The 21,063-nt window shown below is 36.7% G+C and overlaps 1 protein-coding gene across 1 annotated transcript; it reads left to right on the forward strand.

Annotated features, from left to right (window-relative positions):
- Nucleotides 1-353: 353 nt before the first annotated feature.
- On the forward strand, nt 354-19,066 carry LOC115918401 (peroxisomal multifunctional enzyme type 2-like). The gene is made up of 22 exons (XM_030976904.1): nt 354-515; nt 1,433-1,486; nt 2,098-2,205; nt 2,690-2,749; nt 3,387-3,455; nt 4,166-4,315; nt 5,016-5,138; nt 5,638-5,754; nt 6,164-6,229; nt 6,791-6,856; nt 7,226-7,338; nt 8,024-8,102; nt 8,457-8,611; nt 9,699-9,822; nt 10,117-10,223; nt 10,850-10,985; nt 11,899-12,005; nt 12,644-12,730; nt 13,737-13,823; nt 14,172-14,313; nt 15,095-15,222; nt 16,370-19,066. Exons 1-22 carry the CDS (start codon nt 458-460, stop codon nt 16,463-16,465), a joined length of 2,232 nt encoding a protein of 743 aa, XP_030832764.1. The 5' UTR covers nt 354-457; the 3' UTR covers nt 16,466-19,066.
- The last annotated feature ends 1,997 nt before the right edge of the window (nt 19,067-21,063 follow it).

The following is a 21,063-nucleotide window of genomic DNA, read 5'->3' on the forward strand; positions in this document are numbered from 1 at the left end:
TCATGAAGATTATTTTTGGAGATGTGGAGTAGACGTGCAGTAGGCCTACGTCTATGTTCTAAGGGAAATTTATGAATTTTTTCCACTTTGTCCACCCCCCCCCCCCCCACCCCCACCCCCAAATAATAAATAAATGAAAATAAAACACCAATTTTCTCTTTGTTTAGGAGGATGGGATCGGGAGGGCGGTTGTGTTCATATATTTCAAAGAGGGCTCATTACACAGACAACTGTATACATTTGATAGAGTTTTTCACGTTGTTTCCTTGCGATATATTTTGCGATATAGTGTACGCGTCCGTGAAGCATATCAGCAAACGACTAAAACCAGCCTACTTTTGGACTATGGTCGTGACTTATCTAATCTAGACTTGGATCGAATTATTTTCTCAAATTGATCTGTACTGAGCTGAATTACGCCTATGTTCCATTAGACCACAGTAGGAGTAAGATTAAAATGGGGGAGGAACTACGATTCGACGGTCGCGTTGCTCTTGTTACAGGGGCCGGTGGAGGTAAGATGTAACAAAATTAAAAGGCAGTGCATATTCGTTGCCAGTCCCACTCGCAGTAAAATATGTATCGGTAGGACTTGAGCTCATCTGGCGCCTGGGCGCTTGGCTTCGACTGTTCCTGTTAAGGAACATAATATAATATCGTTGCATTTTACGGAACAATTAATGCAATTAGATAATTTGAAAGAAACCGTCAGGAACCAGCTTAGCCTAAAAGTAATGTGCTTGGTGGGAGAGAGAGAGAGAGAGGGGGGAGGGAGAGATAGAAAAAAAGGGGGAGGGGCCCGGGGGATGCATCATGCATGGAGCGGCAGAAAACAAGTTTGGAGATATTTGCTCATAAATATACAATGAACAATCTAAGAATATGTATTGCACTACTAGATGTAGACCCTATAGATAGTTTTAAGATAAAGTCGTAGAGATCTAGACTGCCATTTTTTGTTGTCAATGTTTGTAAATCTAATGTTTGTAATTATTATTGTAATTTGTATAGACATCATTGTTAATATTATTATTATTATTATTATTTTCCTCCTCATCCTCGTCCTCGTCCTCATCCTGATCATCATTATCATTGTCATCATCATCATTGTTATCCTTTTTGGTTTTGAGTTTGCACAGAAATTTGAGCACTTCTGTTACTAGTTTTGATGACCACAAATATCGAGAACGAACACAATAATAGATGTGTCAAATCACTGGTTCCTCTGGAATGACTAAAGATTGCCAATTTGATTTTGAAATCGGTTTTCCGACATCATCAAAAGGTTGAACTGATTGTAATGTACTTACATTAAGGCAGGGCTCGCGCTCAACACCAACTGGACATGTGGGCTACAAACAAGCAAATACAAATCCCCAAATATAAAATCTATTTTTTCATCATTTGTTCCTCTTTCCTTTTATAATAACAGGTCTTGGAAAGGAGTATGCCCTCCTTCTTGCAGCAAGGGGAGCCTCGGTTGTGGGTAAGTTTTAACCCATTGCGTATGGGAACCGGTCAGCTCCTGTATTAAGTCAATGGGACTGAGAGAATTTGGTCAACAGGTTAAGTTACCAAGGATAACTAAATTGACTATCAAAGATTGCATTTTAGGACTAAATATGAAGAGGTAGTTATTGGTCTGTCATGACATATTTTGGTTAAAATTTTCAGCCTCATTTCTCAATTTCTGTATACAATGTTTATGTGCTGTGTCAGATCAAAGAGCTTGAGTTGAAAGCGAGTGATAGTCATAGAATACTTAAAGACTTAAATGAGAAGGAAAACAAAGTTGGTGGTTCATTGTTTTGTGATATTTTGGCTTTTTTAGGTATTCAAGTGTATTTTTCATAGATTGAAAGAGTAGGAATCATTATTGCTGGATATGAGTATGACAAAATGCCTTGCTGATTTCTCTGTCACACCACCAAAGTAACTCCACACCAATCTTGGTCATTTTTAGTAATGGCATTGTTTGGGTGGTCTGTTGTCAGTCACTCTCTTCATAAATACAATACTCTATGCAATATTAAAGTTATATCTGAAAGTTCAATTTTGTATAATAATGTATGTAATTACCATTTAACCTTTGACCAGTTAATGACCTTGGAGGAGACAGAGCAGGTCAAGGCAAGAGCTCGATGGCTGCTGATCAGGTCGTGAATGAAATCAGATCAAAAGGAGGAAAGGCTGTAGCCAACTATGGTAATTTTTTTATTCTTTGGTATCTTTATTTTCATGAAAGTTATTAAACATGTCAGGTATGCAATTTTAAAGTATTTACTCTTTGATGCCATACAGATTTTTTGATAGATGCCATTTAAATTTAAATTTCGATTTCAAAATGGCTATTTTGTCAGGCACTGCATATTTCAGACCAAGAATTTAAGGTGAATTAATAACACTACTTTAACACTACTGTGATATTGAACGGATAGTATTCTGTATATATATATATGTTTATGTAAACTTAAAATATATGCTCAATTTAATTCCAAAGTTTAAAAAAAAAAATCATCTGGTTGAGCAGAGAAGTAAGTTGCTCTGATTTACATTATATAATATGCAATTACCATGGCATGCTGTAAGCATCACATACAAACATGTATTGCTATCATACGACTACCTTTCAACACTTCAATTTTTATTTTGAATTAATTAATTATATTTCTATATTCCTGTTCTGTAGATTCTGTTGAGGATGGAGATAAGCTTGTGCAAACTGCCCTCGATAACTTTGGAAGGATTGGTAAATATATATCTCCTTTTGAACTAGACTTTGTCTCTTTGAGATAAAAGCTGTAGCTCTGTGGCTACTTGACTCTAAAGTTCAATCAGCTTGTACATGTAGATCATTGTTCTCATGTTTTGACCTCATTATAAATCAGTCTTGTGTACTGCCCTTGGGTGCCATCCCACTATCCGATTACAGTTAAAAGGAAAAGGATTGATGTGTGATAGTGGAATATGAATATGTAACAATAGACAACCTTGGCAGCCCGCTGTCTGTCTTCTTGATCAACCAAAGCAGATAAAAGGTTATAATGTTCATAGTGACCTCCTAACAATTTATTAAACAGAGGTCATTAAAGTATATAGCAAAAAGATTCTTGGATTCCGTTCTTGACATAAATATGCTCATACAAGCACATTTATAATTGAACAGCCACCGTTATTAATTTTCTGATGTTTGTTTGTTGTTTTTTTTTGGGGGGGGACATATGAGCTCTTCAGATTTACATAACTGATACTCTATTATAGATAATATGTAATTGTATTTGTTTTTTATAATCTAAATTGTTTGTCCAGGGTTTTGTGTAAGTATTTAAGACCAAGAATTTCAAGTTTTTGACCCATCTTTTCTCTTGTCCGATTTTGCAATACAGATATCGTTATCAACAATGCAGGCATTCTCAGGGACCGGTCTTTTGCCAGGATCAGTGATATGGACTGGGGTAACTATCACATCTTAAAGCCTTTAGCACCAGAATTGCTTTCATTCATTCCAAATAGCCCAAACTAACCCCTACACTGTGTCTGCTTTAGCAACAAAAGTGGTTTTCACAGTGTTTTCTCCCATGTTGTATCTTTTCATACAAATAAAAAGTTGTAGAATTTAACTTCTATGAATTATGCAAGCTCCACAAAGGTTCTAAAAAAGTTTTAAAGTATATTTGTCTACTGATAGAGTGAGATATAAAGCAATGTATGCTAGAATACCATTATCATGAAAGAGGGAACCGCTCCACGAAACACATCCGTGTGTTTTTCCCCACCATAGACTTTTTCCAGAGATTGTGTGTTCACTGAATTAGTGGTTAAGTTTAGTACACAAAAGGAATTGTGCATGTAATTATGTGCAAGCAACTGTGACATAAAAATTAATAACCAAACTGAAAATGAGAAAAAGAAAACTTTAAAAGGACCACAAGGTTCTTGTCAAGTCAGTCCTCTCTCGTTGTGCGGTATTTATGTGTCATTAAGTTAAATTGAATTATACATAATATATAGAAAATGTATATGGCAGGGAAATTATTAAGTAGTAAAACATGAAAATGTGGCAGAAAGGGGAAGAGTAGATAAAAATACCAGATAAAAAAGATAAAAGGGAGCTTCAAACAACTGAGGTATATTTTCTTAATATTGATGTGATTGTCTATCTCAGATCTGGTTCACAGGGTCCATCTGCGAGGTTCATTCATGGTGACCCGAGCAGCGTGGCCGCACATGAAGAAACAGAAGTTTGGCCGCATCATCATGACATCATCGGCTGCTGGTCTCTATGGAAACTTTGGGCAGACAAACTACAGCGCAGGTTAGATTCCCCATCGACTGCTCAAAATATGTTTATGAACATTATATACTACATATATAGTGATGGCACGTTTCAAACATTCATAACTTTGTTATTGTTGTCAGATCTTATTCAAACTTTCACAAGTCTGTTTCTATGATATTATTTTGCTTTCTTTTCAAGTAGTTTTCTATTTAGGTTGTATTTCCCTTAAACTCTTTGACTCCTAAATTTTCTTATTCCTGTAATGTTAAATACAGGGGCAACTGTTTCCCATAGGATATGGGTTAATTGAGAAGTGAATGAAATGGATGGGAGGCTGAAGTCAGAGAACATTTTGGCAATTGAGAGCCAGAAGGGTGCCTCAAGATAATGTCCATCTGGCTCTCAGCAAAAAAGGATATGCTATAGTGTGACCAATGAGAAAGAAAAGGGATTAAACTAAGAAGCTTTATCCGGTAACATTCACTTAACTTACCTGATTCTTGAAATGAATCTAGAGTGAATTATGTATTGCTTGCTGTCAGTTTTACAGTACTTTGCAGAATATAATTGTAATATCTCTTTCCCTCATTCTGCTCATCTCCAATATCCTTATCTGTCACGTGTTTTTTTACTCTTTGCAGAGATGAAAATTTTGATTCAATTGTATCTTTATTAAAATGTAAATTTTGTTATGTTATTTACAATTTTTTCCCCACTTTAATTCTCTTTTATACAGCCAAGCTTGGGTTGGTTGGAATGAGTAACACACTATCAAGAGAGGGCGTAAAATATAACATCCTCTGCAACACTATAGCCCCCATGGCGGCATCTAGACTCACTGAAGACATCATGCCACCAGGTATTGTACCATGTCTGTTTGTCTATGTATGATGGTGTACTGGGGTAAGATAATTTACTCATGTTTTACGGTACCATGTCTGTTTGTGTCTTTGTCTATCTGTTTGTCTGTGTATGATGGTATGGGGCACGGTGCCATGCTCCTGTGTTATTGTACCATGTCTCTTTGTCTCTTTATTTGTCTATTTGTCTGTGAATGGGGGTATAGAGAAAGCACTGTATGCCCTCATGTTACATGTCTAGAGTCTACATGTCTTTTTGTCTCTTAAAATGTATGTCTGTTTGTCTGGCTGTAATGGCATGGAACAATTTTTTCCTTCAAACTCACCTACTCATACTTTCCTGGGATAGCAAGTATTTGATTCCAAAATGAAAGGATATTTGTATGTTTTGTTGACAGTGGGCTTTTCTTTCATAGGTACCTGTACATAAAGTTATAAACTGTATCTATGTTTCTTAATATATTAAACGTATACACTATAATTGTTTTTTTGTTTTAGATATATTTGAGAAGTTGAAGCCTGACTACGTTGCTCCTATGGTAGCCTATCTTAGTCATGAACAATGCCAGTCTACAGGAGGCATCTACGAATGTGGAGCAGGATGGGCGGCCAAACGTAAGAGAAAAAAGGGTACCCCAATTAAAAAAATGTATAAATACATCTAAGAATCTTTTTTAAATTTTCATTGAGGGACAGATTTGCAATTTTTCTTTTCAGGACATAATAGAATCTACCATTTAGAATTCGTGAAAATTTCTCGTCATTTACATGGTTACCATCAACAATTCACAAAGGTTACATACCGGTATAGGGTTGAAGAAAGAGAGAAGTTGAAGCAGTGGAATTAAGTTATGAAGGTACTATTCAACATTTCCCAGATGCAGTCCTGTGTATTACATACGAAAGCCATATGAAAGACATGCCAAAGGTTTTACTGAAAGCTTGTCATGCAGTGGATTACAGCTAGTGAGAATAGTGATTTCTTCATCCAAAATTCTCTGTATTTTTGTTTTGTGTATTACAGTGCGATGGCAGAGGACAGCTGGAGTAAATTGCCTGAAGCCAGACCAACCGTATACGGCTGAACAGAGTAAGTTTATTTTCAGTAAAAAAAAATTACTTACACAAACTTACCCAAGAAATAGAATCATCATTACTAAACTTTGATTTAAGTCTATCACCAAAACATCATTATTTATTCAAGCAACGATTTTTACATGTATTTGGACTTTTTGTATTGATTAATTCAATGACACAGACAGAACATTATGTTTAGGCTCACTATAGCAGTGTAATTACTGCATTTGAGTTAAAGTGAATGTATATTCCAAGTTCAATCATTTATGGAAGTTGTTTTCCAATTTAGCATTGTGTATGCAGTTTAGATTTCAGTCAGTCATAGATGCAGTTATAGATGGAAAACAAGTGGGTGTGCTTATAGAGATCTTGAAGGGAGAGTTTTGGAACCAAATATAGACATGTATGGGGGGAAGATGTGTGGTTTTTGTATTCTTTTAGTCTGTGTGAAATATCCTTCAAAGCTCTAACTCTGCATCAGCCTGTCATGCTATTTGTGAAGGATTTTGACTGAATCTCTCTCTCTTTCTGTCTGTCTCTCTCTACATATTTACCTACCTACCTACCTACCTAGTTCGTGACAACTGGGATAAGATCTGTGATTTTGAAGGGAAAGTCAGTTACCCTGCCAGCACACAAGGTAAGATCAAGTTAATCAACTGATTTGTGGAGTAAATTAAATACATTTTTAACCTGTGGTTATACCCATCAAAATAAGGTATTTTGTCAAAATAGTTGGGTGCCACGTTTTCTTCACTCAATATGAAAAGAGGTATTTATTTGCTCATTGTTCATGTATGTGAAAGGTGACATAGTCATAGTCATCAATAAAGCATTTTGAGAAAAAAATACATTACAGTGCAGATAACACACTTTTTTTGGTAAGGTTTTGGAGGAAAGGGATCTGAATTAAACTCACGCTATAATTGACTATCTACATATTTAAATGTTTATTTTACATTACAAATTGTTTAAAAAAAGAATTTTCCTTGGTGATTCCTTTTTTCAGATTCCATGATGTTCATGTTAGAGAGTATGAATGAAGGCTCATCTGATGCTGATTCTTCTCCTAGTTCTAAGGGTGATACCAGTGGGGACGGTGATGATGGAGGATTTAATCCGGTTGGTATCTAATTTTATAATGAGTTTACTTGGAAGTACTGTGATCAGGATTTTATCCAAATATTTTACACCTTTACAAGAATAGGAATAAGCTGATAATAGTTTTACCACACTTGTGATATGAAGGAGTGTGAGAGAATCTTGCACTGACAAGAAAGCTTGGTAGTAAGAGGAGTACTGAGGAAGAAGAAGAGACAAGTGTATTTGGTGGATAGTGTGTTGGAAAAAAAATAGCTAGAGGAAAGACGGAAAAAATGTCATGAGGCTGGAATGAATGGAGAATACCTGAGAGAAAGATGTTGAACAGCGTAGTTGCTGAAGTGAAAAGATACATGATATATGTGATGCTTGTAGCTAGATTAAGATAGATAGATAGATTGATAAAAAGAGAGACACACACACACACACACACACACACGCACACCTACATAGCATCGGTCAATTTATCATGCATGTCGGCTGATGTCCATTGTTAAAAGTCTTTGGTTATTTGTAATATTGTTAACATTGTAGATTGAATGTTTGTCAACTTAGCAAGTTGTTCTATGTGATAGATTGCCTAGGAATAAAGGCTTTGATATATGCAGTATCACTCATTAAATTCATTTTGTAACAAATATGGTGACTTGCAACTTAAAAAAGTAATGGCCATTTTATGATTCTCATTGCATTACTTCCATGACAGTCCAAGGCCATCGGGGTTGAGATGGGAGCCAAGGATTTTCAATACACTTCTAGAGAAGCGATTCTTTATGCTCTTGGAGGTAAGTTTATGTTGTGATTTAAACCCATTAACTGATAACTGTTTTTTTCTCTCTTTTTCTCTCTCTCTCTCTCCCCTCCCCTCTCTCTCTCTCTCTCTCTCTCTCTCTCTCTCTCTCCCCTCCCCCTCTCTCTCTCTCCCTCTCCCCCTCCTCCCCCTCTCTCTCTCTCTGTCTCCTCTTTCTCTCTCTCTCTTTCTCCCTCTCTCTCCCTCTACCTCTCTCTCTCTCTTCTGTTCTCGTCTCTTTCACTTTCATCAATTTATCTGTTATATTTAAATATTTTAATGCTCCATTAGGTGAATACGCAAGTTACAAAGCCATCATTATGGTTCTGTTTTTTCTTTGTTCTTCCAGTTGGTGTATCGACCACCCAGCCAGACCATCTGAAGTTCCTGTTTGAGCTGAATGAAGATTTCTGTGTACTGCCTACGTTTGGAGTAATCCCATCATTCGCTGCACTACAAAACCTTACCTCTGTCCCAGGATTAGAATCAATTGATGTTACAAGGGTAAATGGTCATTATTCATGATATATCGCTTCTGAATCGTAAAGCTAGTCTTAAAGCCCCACTGCATTACTCTATATAGCAAACAGTGCCTAATCCGTGCCTGTCGGTCCCCCATGATCCTCTTTTTCTCATGTTTATTGCGAGCTGATTTGATGAGATAACCACCTGCTAGTGACCTTGTAGGGAGGTCTAATCCCCCTGGCCAAACTCGTACAGACAGGCTTTAGAGGGCCTCAAGTTGATACTGTAACATTATGTTTTGTGAAAAAAAGACAATACGAAAGTGAGGCAAGTTAAGATAAGTAATAATTTGATAAGGTGTGTAAGAGAATCAGTCCTTAGATGAAAAGAAAATAAGCCATGAGGAACCAGCAAGAACTTGTTCCTGAAGGGCTGGTCTGTATTTTAGAACAGCATTTTGCGTTTAAAGAAGAAAGATTGGACTGATGCTCCAAAACCCCCAGGCAAACCTCTACATCAGGGAGCTACTTCATCTTATCGGTGATCCAACCTCTGCTCTTGCGACAATCGCTCCGATCAGGCTTTATTATGTTTGTTTGTTTGTTTGAGGATATTCATTACCAGAGTGCCTTTAGCGCATCGGCTTTGTTTTGCACCCTGAAACTCCCGGTTACGAGACCACTGAGAGACCACTGAGAGACCACTGCACTACCACTGAGCCATCGCGCCTCAGAAGGTATAGAGTACCGAAGTTGTGACGTCATAAAAATCTATTTTTTGAATTTTTGTATTTTTTCTTCATTTTCCGAAAGAGCATCAAAAATAATGTCCAAATGTCAAAAACCAATTGAATAAGTGAAGTTTTGGCTGAGAAATGACCATCTGAATGAATATATTTTCTTTAGGAACTCAGTGTTATATGCTCTGGCTCCTAATGGTTAGGAGCCAGAGCATATAACACTGAGTCACACTTGGGGTTGCCATTGGGTTTAGGTATGGCTTTTGGACCAGGGTTGAAGTTAGGAAATTGGTTAAGTATAGGAAATCAACCATGGGGCAATCATTACAGGAGCATGTGTAGGACAACTTCCTCATCTCCTTTTAAATTCTTTCATACTCTTCATAGATCCTCCACGGTGAACAATATCTGGAACTCAAGAAGCCTCTGGACACATCAGCGAAGCTCACCAACAAGCCGATGGTTGTGGACATCGTGGACAAGAAATCTGGAGCCGTTATCATCATTAATGGTATGTATTTGACAGCATCCGTTCTGACTTGTATGTACAACAAACAGAAAACATGATGGGCTGTTAAGATGACCTTTTTTTGTGGCATGAATCTGTCATGAATTGCATAAAAAACTGTAGCATGTGTGAGGAAGTTTTATTTTGTTCATGACATGAAACTTTCATGAGTGCTAGAAGGCTACTGGCTAAAAAGCTGATTTACAGTCATCATCTGAAAATGAATCAGGCATGTATTTTTGCTGTTTGATAACAGGTATAATACATGTGGTTGTACAACACTCTTCTTTTTTTTAGCAAACTCCTACGATGAAAACAATGAACTGGTCATTGTCAATCAGAACGTGGTATTCCTCGTTGGAGCAGGAGGTTTCGGAGGCAAGCGATCATCTCCCCACCTCAAGGTATATCAAGTTTTTCATGCTTCATATCGAACTCTTGGTATCTGAAAATACGAAATTGCAATTGTTTCTGCACATGTTATAATCATAAACTTAGGGGATCAACTTTGTGATGTGAGACCCACCCTGTGTTATGTATGAGGATGCATATTTCCATTTGATAACTAAATGTGTGTTTTCGTTCTGAGCAGGATATAAGAATGTAATGAGGATGTGAAGTTATTCTTACAGTATTAAAGGCATAGTGTTCTGAAAATCGTTTGGCCAATGTAAAATTTGGTTTCGATTTTCAATCATAAATATCTTGATAATCAGACGGGCGATCCGCTTGTAAAAGTCATGGGGTTCCTGACTGACCTAAGGTTTATAATTATCATTGCAGCATGAGCTAAATCCAGGATTTTGTTTCTAGAATCTGAGACAAAATTACTGGATCCCTTTAATCAAAGGGACTATTCCTGTTTGTGTGTTTATTTGGTCTTTTTGCTTGTGAGAGGTTTGTCTCTTTATTCATATTTCCTGTCTCATCTATTGCAATGGTTCGGAGTGGTTTGAAATGAAGGCAACCGTAATGTAATCTAATGTTGAATTTCAGAAGCAAATCTGATCTTTTTCGTACCACATGACAGGAAACAGCGAAAGCGCCATCCCGTGCACCTGATGCCTCTCTGCAGGAGAAGACGTCTCTAGATCAGGCTGCGCTCTATAGGCTCAGTGGTGACTACAATCCTCTTCATATTGATCCGTCCTTTGCTGCCATGGGAGGTGAGTCAGTAGGCCTGTCTTCATCAGCTCAATTTTTTCAAATAACCCGCTATTTTCAGACTGGGATATTATCCCAAAGCTCGAAATTGCGTCCTCACCAGACCTATACAACTCGGACGGGCGCAAATTAGCCCGCTATTTCCACAATAGCAGGATATTTTGGAAACAAGGCCAATATTTCTTGGGATATTTTCTTGACAAAATATCCCACTAATTGCAACTGCGGGCTGATGGAGACGCAAATTAAGTGGCTAATTTGCGATCGGGATAGTTAAAATAGCGGGTTATTTGGCAAACTTGAGCTGATGAGGACAGGCCTAGTGTGCTAGGCTTGTAGTCATAAAAGTAGACTAACTTTAGACCCAGGATAAAGTTGGTGGATATAGTTAAATAGTTTGACGGCCAAGTCAATATCCTCATCCTGTATCAAAGCTTCCTTTGGCAAGACATTAAATCTACATTAACCACTCTTGAGCCAGTTAGTATATGTGCTCAATATTGATATTCTTGCTTCAGGTCCCCTGCAATACCCACTAATATATAATTATTTGCGGCCATTGGAGCCCAGTCTTCGCAAGGCCAATTGCCTCTGCTGGCTCCTCCATATTTTTTGTATTGTTTATATTGTTTCATATATGTATAATATTTTGTTTAATGCATTTTCTTAACGAGAATTGAAAGTAAAATGAATGTATGTGATTTGACAAAGAAAGATGAAAGAAGTAATACATCATTCAGAAATGTACTATCTAAAGGTCCCATATTCTGAATTCTCTATTGAAACCAATAGTCACAATGGCTTCTATTGGTAAATCAATAATGATAAATCAAAATCGATTTTAGCAACTGTCCACCAAAAAAAGTATATTCTACTAGAATGTCAATTCTAATTATCTGTTCTGATTATCTTTAGGATTTGCCCAGCCAATTCTTCATGGACTCTGTTCCTTTGGCTTTGCCTCTAGACATGTTTTGAAGCAGTACGCCAACAACGATGTCTCCAAGTTCAAAGCTATCAAGGTAAGAACCTGCCTGGAATGTTCAAAGAATTTTCATTTTTTATGGTTTCTTGGAGGTGAATAGAGAATGTTGTTTAGAGATAGAGCACAGATAATGCTGAATAAGTGTAGGTATTTTTACAAACCTAATTTTTAAACAAAAAATGATACCCACCTATATTTGTTGGATGCATTTTGTCAAATCTGTCTATATGAACTTTTAATACTTAATGTAATCAGTATTTCTACCTGGTCAGATTATCCAAGACTGATTTTTTGTTGTTGAGAGCAATATGATCAACTTCTATCAATATTCTCCTTATTCTTCATTCCTTTTTCATTCATTCTTTTTTTCTTTTTCTTCTTCTTCTTCTTCTTCTCTTCGCCCTTCCTCTTCTCCCTCCTCACCCTCTTCCTCCTTCTCCCTCCTCTTCATCCACTTCCTCCTCCCCCTCCTCATTCTTTTTTCCCTCCTCTTCCTTCTCCTCCTCCTCATTCTCGTCTTCCCCTCTTCCTCTTCCCCCTCCTCCTCCTCCCCTCCCCTTCCTCAACCCCCTCTCCATCTTCCTCCTCTTCCTCTCCACCCCCCCTCTTTCTCCCCCCCCCCCCTCTTTCTCTCTCCCCCCCCCCCCTCCTTATCCTCCTTGTTCATCATATCAGGTGCGTTTCTCCAAGCCTGTTCTCCCTGGTCAGACCATACAGACTGACATGTGGCAGGAAGGTACCAGAATCCATTTCCAGAGTAAGGTAGGTCACCTCAAAACAATTTCTCTTGTTCCTTTTTTTTAAATGTTAAATGCTAATTCATACGATCATTCTGACTAAAGGCTCGTTCAGATATGATGCAGTTTTTTATATTTATGACGACGTAAAATGTGATACGCCTCACATTTCTGTATCTTATGACTCAGAGCTCAATGAATACACGCAGTCCCCCTCCCCCTTCCCCCTCCCCCTCCCCCCTTTCGTGTGAGGACACAATTAGCTTGAAGGTGTCCCCAGCTTGTAATTGTAATGACTGCCTGCTCGTCTTGTAGTTTAAAACATCATGCAGTTGTTTCAACGATATGTGAACCCATATTGTCAGTGTGTCAATGTCTAAAACTGAAAGATTTTATTTAAAAACTTGAAGTTAAAACAGCAACAGTGCAATGCATGTTGTCTTTCATCGTGGATTCTTTTAGATATAATCTAACAATAATAGATTATGCTTTTATAGCACATAATATAGGATTTTCTTTTTTTTTTAATTATAGACATACTTCAGGTTTTCAGCTTGCCCTCCTGAGAGCAAACTCCTAAAAGTCAAACTCAGTCAGTGCAAAAAAATAAAAGTAATGTGTTGTGATTAGTTTAAGTTCAAGTACAAGTTCATTTATTTATCCTCATCAATAAAAATACAGAATATATACAATAGTCACATTCACAAATACAGAATAAACATACATAAATATCATACATCCAAACAAAAATGTATCATAATGAGAGTGAAGGGATGAACTAAAAAGGAGTATAGTCCTAATGCAAGAGTCCATCCCTCATATATAATATTAATAATATTTGACTTAAATGTTGTTTGCTCTGATGAGTGCAAGTGGAACAGCTGGTATGTCTCTCTTCAATGCGTTTCTTTGACTTAGCTGTTCCAATCATATGCTTGAATCAGATAAATGGCGCAGTACAAGTGCTGTGGATCATCATCATCATCATTATCTGTTAGTTAACTCAAATGTCCATTTGTTGTATGTACCAGGTTGTTGAGACTGGAGCTGTGTGTATATCTGGAGCTTACGTTGATCTGCATGGAGTAGCAGAGCAGAAGAACGCTGCTCCAAGTCAGGTAAGATTGAGAAAGGAAGACGGATGATCATTGATTGATTGATTTGTTTTAACATAATATGATGTGACAAAATGATTTTGGAAGGAACACCCTACTCAGTACTCATCTACGCCTTTACAACACAGCTGTTCTACCGAGGGGCCTAACCTGAAGACAATTCTGTTTTTGAAAGAATGCAGTATGTGAATGTAATTGTAAACACATTTTGTATTATCCTGTAGTCAATTTGAATTTCTTCCTAACTTTCTAATAGTTTTACCAGATAGATGGTGCAATGTAAGTGCATTATATTAGGATTATTATTATTGTAAATCCCAAGTGGTATGTTATTTCTAATTCCCTTTGCAGCCATCATCATCTGGTCTCAAGTCTGAGGCGATCTTTTCTGCTGCCAGTGGGATGGTCAGCGGCGCTCCTGATCTTGTTAAGAAGGTCAATGGTATCATCCAGTACAACATCACATCTGATGGAAAGGTGGCAGGAGTATGGAGTAAGTCATTTTATGGTGCAGTGCATCAACGTATATATGTCAGTCTACACGGCTAATTTTAATTGTATGCATGCTATAACTCTTGGCTCACTCTCTCTTTCTACCTTTTCTTCTCTGATCTACCCACCTCCTCTGCCTACCTTTGGTCCTTTTCTACTCTCTCACTCTGTCAGCATCCTTGTCGTATAAAATTGATTTTGTGTAACCTACCCACTTAAGCTGTTGTGACTTTAGTTTCCATTATAAATGTCAGATATTGCTGTAATTGTCTATGACAATGATTTTTGTTTGTGTGTGAATTGATTTGTAAAACTAATACCAGTGAAAAACAAATTCAAAATTATCTTCATCAACTCTGTCAAGAACATTGTTGAACAAAACATGTAGGATTGTCATATTTCTAACATTTCACACTGAATTGAACAAACACAAATATCACTGGTGGATTGCAATAAGTGATATATCGATGTAGGCTGAAGCCAACAGTCCCTTGTATAGCAAAAATTGAGAAATATGATTGATAGACGTGCTGAAAGTAATTTCTTCAGGGCCCCGTCTTACAAAGAGTTACGATTGATCCAAATCGATCTTAAGTCCTCCAATCAATCGCAAGTTTGCAGTCTCCTATCTCTTATGTACATAGTTGCGATTGATATCAATTGCAAATACTGTAGCGATTGATATGAACTGTTTGTAAGACGGGGCCCAGGTCTCCTTTTGGCTGCTAGGAGTGCTATACAAGAATGGATTGTGAGAAGGTGTCTTGTTTGCTTGTTTCCAGCTATTGATCTGAAGGGTCAGGGTGCAGTCTATGTAGGAGAGCCCAAGTCTGGCAAGGCCGATGTTACCGTCACCATATCGGATGAGGACTTTGTTGCGTTGGCTTCTGGATCTCTGAAGCCACAGACGGTATGTTGATAAAACATTGATAAACTGTACTCTCTTCTATTCTTGTTTCTTATACTTCCCATTGCCTATAGCTCTCTGATTCCCAACACTTGGGGCACTAAATATATTATTGATTTATTTATTTATTTATTTTTTTTAATTTATTTATTTATTTATTTATTATTTATTTATTTATTTATTTATTTATTTATTTATTTATTTATTTTATTTTTTTTATTTATTTTTTTTATTTATTTATTTATTTATTTATTTTATTTATTTATTTTTTTTTGGGGGGGGATGCAAATCCTCCAATTGATGGGGCAGGTACATCTGGGGGGGGGGGGGGAGGGGTGTTTCACAAAGATCCTTAGTCGAACTTAACATTAAGTTGGACTTAAAATTACGGAGAGCCATTTGTAGCCTTAAAATAAATATATTCAAGAGCAAAAATCCAAGTAATTTAGAGTTTTTATAAATTCCACACCAAGAACATGAAATCTCCTTGATAATAGAAAATATGAATTATTTGAATCAACTTTTTATGCCTTTTGAAATAACTTTTCTAAAATATTTTCAAAGATGCTAACGGCTTTCCATAATTGTTAAGTCCAACTTAGGATTTTGTGAAACATCCCCCAGGTGTAATTTCCCAGGTACCGGTATGCCTTTGATAATGATCACCATTGACAATATATTGATAAACAGATTCATCATAGCAAAAAGAAAGTCTTTCAAATGATGCATGGTTAATATTCAAAACTTGCCATAAAGCCATAATTGTTGATAATGACCTTTTCAACACTATAAACTGAAAGGCCAAAATGGATAAAAGGATTAATAATAGTTGTTTGTTACAGACACATTACCAATACTAAGAGTGCAACAATCACTGATTTTGTCATTTTCAATTTCAATAAATTGTGTATGTTTTTATAAGTACAACATGTATCAGTCTGTACTTGATATGCTTAAAGAAAAAAAATATAAAGAAAGATTTTGTTGTTTTTGTTCTTGATTATTGTACTTTTTATCCTCATGATTTGTCATTTTCATTTTATAATTTGTCTTTTTGTTCCCTTCATGGTCACTTCCCAATCCTTCTCTCTTTCTTTCAAACTTGTCTTATTTTGCTCTTCCTTCTTTCCTCCCCCGACCAATCATACAGGCGTTCTTGTCGGGCAAGATCAAGGTCAAAGGTCAGATCATGCTTCTCCAGAAGGTGCTTCCGATGTTTGAGAGCTTCATGAAGGGCAAGCTCTAAAGCCTCCTCCACATATGGCATGGTTATTCGCTGGGGGTAAAATATGCTTAACCCTTTTAGGACTGGAATTATTTCTCGGCTAAATTGATCACATATTGTCCTTCAAATTGGCAACAATTATATTTTTCTTTTATTGCTACATTGTTTTAATAAGATGCAATGTCTCTAAAGTAATGATGTTGAAAAGTTGAAAATTGCCAATTTGGTCAAAATAAAATGATTTGGAATTTCACAATGTGTTGCCAAACTAAGGATTTTAAAGATTATTTTCCTTTTATAATTCCTGAAATCAAATGCAAGATAGTCATAACATTAAAAAATGGGTTGCAGTATGTTCGAAATTCTTGCCCTTTCTACTCGTGCATCTGGCATATTTTTAGGGCTATGAATCAGAAGTTATTGAGCCAAACTGTGGAATGATTTTTGCGAAAGGGTTAGTGACCTTTACATTTCTAAATTTGATATCAATCGGATAATTGAGTATGCATAGGAGGAGCTTTGTTGCTCGCAGCTACTTCTTACTCATCCCACTTGCCGTTCACTTATGCAACAAAGAAAACAAAACACCTCCTACGTGAATGAGTGTTAAGGAAATCCTTGGTTGTTGTAATCATCATTCCTGATCACAAAGGGTGCATTGACCAGATATATGTAGCCTAGTTCACACTTGAATTGGAAGCCTTCTAAAAAGGAAAAAAAGGATTAAGAAAAAATAAACCACTACCTCTAAATAAAATAACATAGGCACTGTTCACTTCACATATCTGTAATCTATAGCACACAGATAAATGAGAATGCCTAGGGAACTTATCTTTCATTCCACCTGCTGTTCATTTGGGCTTTAAATGATTATATTTTGCAGATTTTTGATAAAGCTTGTTTATTGCTTCATTTGTGAACAAGGCCTATGTGAGCTCTATGTTTCTGTAATTTATTGAATATAACTATGAGTGTGGTGGATATAGGAATCCACTGTGACTTAAAAGTTGGACATGAAAGTTGAACATGTAATTGACTCTAAACTTCAGTAATTACTTGGAACAATATTTTTATCTCAAGATATGATTATCTGAAAACAATCAATAATCATAGCATTATGTAAATAGGGATAATATTCTTTGACTTGTAGTTATGCAGTTAATGAATTTTAAATTCAAGTGGACCTTATTTCACATACATTGCTTTCATTTATCCACTTGATTTTGATACCAAGACTTTGGTAAATACATTGTCAATCCATCATTAAATTGTATTCATGAAGAGTGTTACTTCACATGGTGTGAATTAATTTAATTGCATGAGACATTTCTTGAGTAAGCTGAGACAACTCCATGTGAAGAATTAAATTTGTATGAAATAATTTCTTTTAAAGGCATGTTGTACTGTGCTACATTAGCTAAGAAGGAAGAAAAATGTGTAAAGATTTAAAGCTACCTTGCAATGAAGATTTGAAATGCATATTTTGTGGAATTTGTGGAATTAACATGTCGTAAAGATGACCTTTTTTTTTGGGGGGGGGGAGGGTTAAAAATTGGTCTGCAAAGCACTGCAATGTTACTTACATTTTGCAATATACATGTAGACATTGACTGAGGGTCCTGATGCAAACAACAAAATCACCTGTTTAGAGCATTAACTCTGTGTTGAATTACATCAGTTAACACCCTTCTGGCATCAGACAGACAAACTATGGCATCTTGGTAATTGAACTTCAATGAATGATTCTTGTTTAATACTGTATGATGTTATATGTTCAAGAAATATGTATTTGTTATACAGATATAATTTATCACATGTAATTTTCATGTAAAACTTATTAGTGCCATTCTGTAAATTTGGCACTTTATTTTAAGAATGATTAAGTTTACCAGTACCCTATTATGGAATGGTGTTCATGGTCTTCCAAAACCTCTAGCACTAAAGTGTGAAAGTACAGGGTGTCTAAAAAAATATATATATTAAAAACAAATATTTTAATAGGCAATATCGTAAAAAGTTTGTAATCATCCTCACTGAAATTTGATGGGTAACATCATAATAGCATCCCCTAAATTGTGTGTGAATTTCACAAGTATTTAAGCTAATACTGAAGAGTTATGGTTGTTTTTTATGACATGCCAGCCCATTACTTTTGCATTTCCGACAAACTTTTTTCTGTTTAAATCATTCCAAGTGGTAATTTCTTGGTGAAATCACTACTGACACAATGAAAATTGAGACACTCTGTATTTTAACAGTTCTAGAAAAGAATCTGATCACTAGGCCCCCACAAGACCGATGCTAGGTATTGATAAATTATCATATTTTGTAATGACTTGCCATAAATTGGTTGCAGACGTATTAAATGTTTGACATTTGAGAAAAATTTACGGAGGAGTTTGGAGGATGTTCGATTCATTTGGGATGTTGATGAAAACTTCCTGTTGTGTCTCGTGAACTATTATTAATGATGTCTCTTTGAGAATATTATGAATAGTAGGTGGTATGGCCAATCATTAATGTGGTTTTCGACTATTTCTACTGTATGATGGTTTGTATAGATTTTTATATTGATATATTATGAATTAATAACGAAATACACTGTGAATGATACCAATGAAAGCATGTGTGTAAGTTTGATTTTTGTTCAATGGTTACAATTAGCTGTTTTTGTTTGTTTATTGTTTTTCCTTGCTAGTCTACTAGGATATTTTTTTAAAGTTTATTTAATGAGAATTATTTCCTATTAATTTTTTAATCAATGAAAAGTGTGTGCATGGAGTACCAGTGGCGTACCATGGATCGAGCTATTGAAGGGGGGGCACTGGTTTAATGGGGTGAGGGGCTTAAGAGCAGGCGCGGATCCAGGATCTCTTAGGGGAGGGGGCCCAACTTTTTTTTTTTTTTTTGCTCCCGAAAATTTGAAAATCGCGCCGGCCGAAAATTCGCTCGGTGGGGGGGGGGGGGGGGGGGGGGGGGGGGGGGGGGGGGGGTAAGCGGACATTTTTTTTTTTTTTGGAGTCCCTAAAAATTGCAACGACTCAGCCAGCCGAAAAGTCGCTCAGTGGGGGGGTGGGGGGGGGGGGGGGGGGGGGGGGGGGGGGGGGGGGGGGGGGGGGTAGTGAGCACAATTTTTTTTTTTGTCCTCAAAATTTTAAAATTTGCACCCCCCTTGAGCACCAGGGGGGGGGGGCCCAACCCCCAAAAAGGTAAAATCGCGTGATTTTGCATGATTTTTTTCTCAAGGGGGGGGGGGGGGTGGGCCCTGGCCCCCCGGCCCCCCCCCCCTGGATCCGCCACTGCTTAAGAGAATTTTCATGTAGATAAAACGCATGAGAAAAAAGGCCACAGAAGAATAATGATTTTAGGGGTAGAGCAGAGCCCCAAAGCTTCCATGCCCCCTTATCTACGCCGCCGCTTGTTATATATCATAGCTTTTTTTTAAATGATGAGCATTTGGTAATGTGATCGCATGTTAAATAAGAATCAAACAAAAGTACACACCCAAAACGTCATTTATAGACTGTAGGTGACATGCTCAACCTCATAACGTATGCTTTAAAGCGAATTATTTTTCACTCGTGCGAATCAATATGCAAACCCATATTCCACCCTAAAATCAAATTTTAGTACGAGCTATATTTACTTATCTGGCGAGTGCGAGTTAACAAATAAAAGAATAATGTAAAATCCGAGATTCGATCTTAAAGTTATAATCCATGCCGCACCAGTTTACTTTCCTTTAATAAGGATACGATCATCGGTAAGAGGACACTTTTTTTTTTTTTTTTTATGGGGGGGGGGGGGGTTCTCGAAATTTGAAAATTTGACATTTGCTCTGTTGGGTGGGGGGAAGGTCACCTTTTTTAGGTCAGCCATGGGAATAATTTTTTTTTTTTTTTTAATTAAAAAAAACAAAAAACAAAACAAAACAAAGGGGGGGGGTTTGGTTTTTTTTTTTTTAGGGGGGTTTATACACATAAAAATACCAAAGGGGGGGTTAAACCCCCCAAATACCCCCCCCCCCACCCCCCCCTGCGTACGCGCCTGATTAATGCCAACATGTTGTGCCTGTTGAGGTAGTTTGTGGTTTAATTAAATCGACTTTGGACAAAAGTTTAGATCCCTGACCGTTATCATGTAATGGAGGGACGTAATCTGTTCCACAAAATATTGTTCAAGCCCGCGATTGCACTGTTGTTTTTTTTAGCATAGGATCTCTTTAAGCGGATATGAGGATTCCGCCGTATTACAGCTATCATTTTGTCACGCGAGTATAACCTCTATAAAATAACAAACAGTGAGATTTTACATTTTACATGTACTCTGTTGCTCATAAAGTTGAAATATATTTGTTTACCTCTTTTCATGAAATGATTGTGACAATATGGCTTATTATTATGTAATTATTATGTAAACGTACATTGTCATTGTAAAGCGCTTTGAGAGAGCCTCCGGTCCTGAAATGCGCTATAAAAGACGAACTATTATTATTATTATTATTATTATTCTTGATAGATAAAATTAATATCTCCTCGAAACCATATTGATAAATTTCTTTGACTATTTAGATTGATCTATAAAGTTCTGAGAAATATAAACTTTATCAAGAATAAATC

Source organism: Strongylocentrotus purpuratus, unplaced genomic scaffold, assembly GCF_000002235.5.
Source record: "Strongylocentrotus purpuratus isolate Spur 01 unplaced genomic scaffold, Spur_5.0 spur5_scaffold_9, whole genome shotgun sequence".
Classification (NCBI taxonomy): domain Eukaryota; kingdom Metazoa; phylum Echinodermata; class Echinoidea; order Camarodonta; family Strongylocentrotidae; genus Strongylocentrotus; species Strongylocentrotus purpuratus.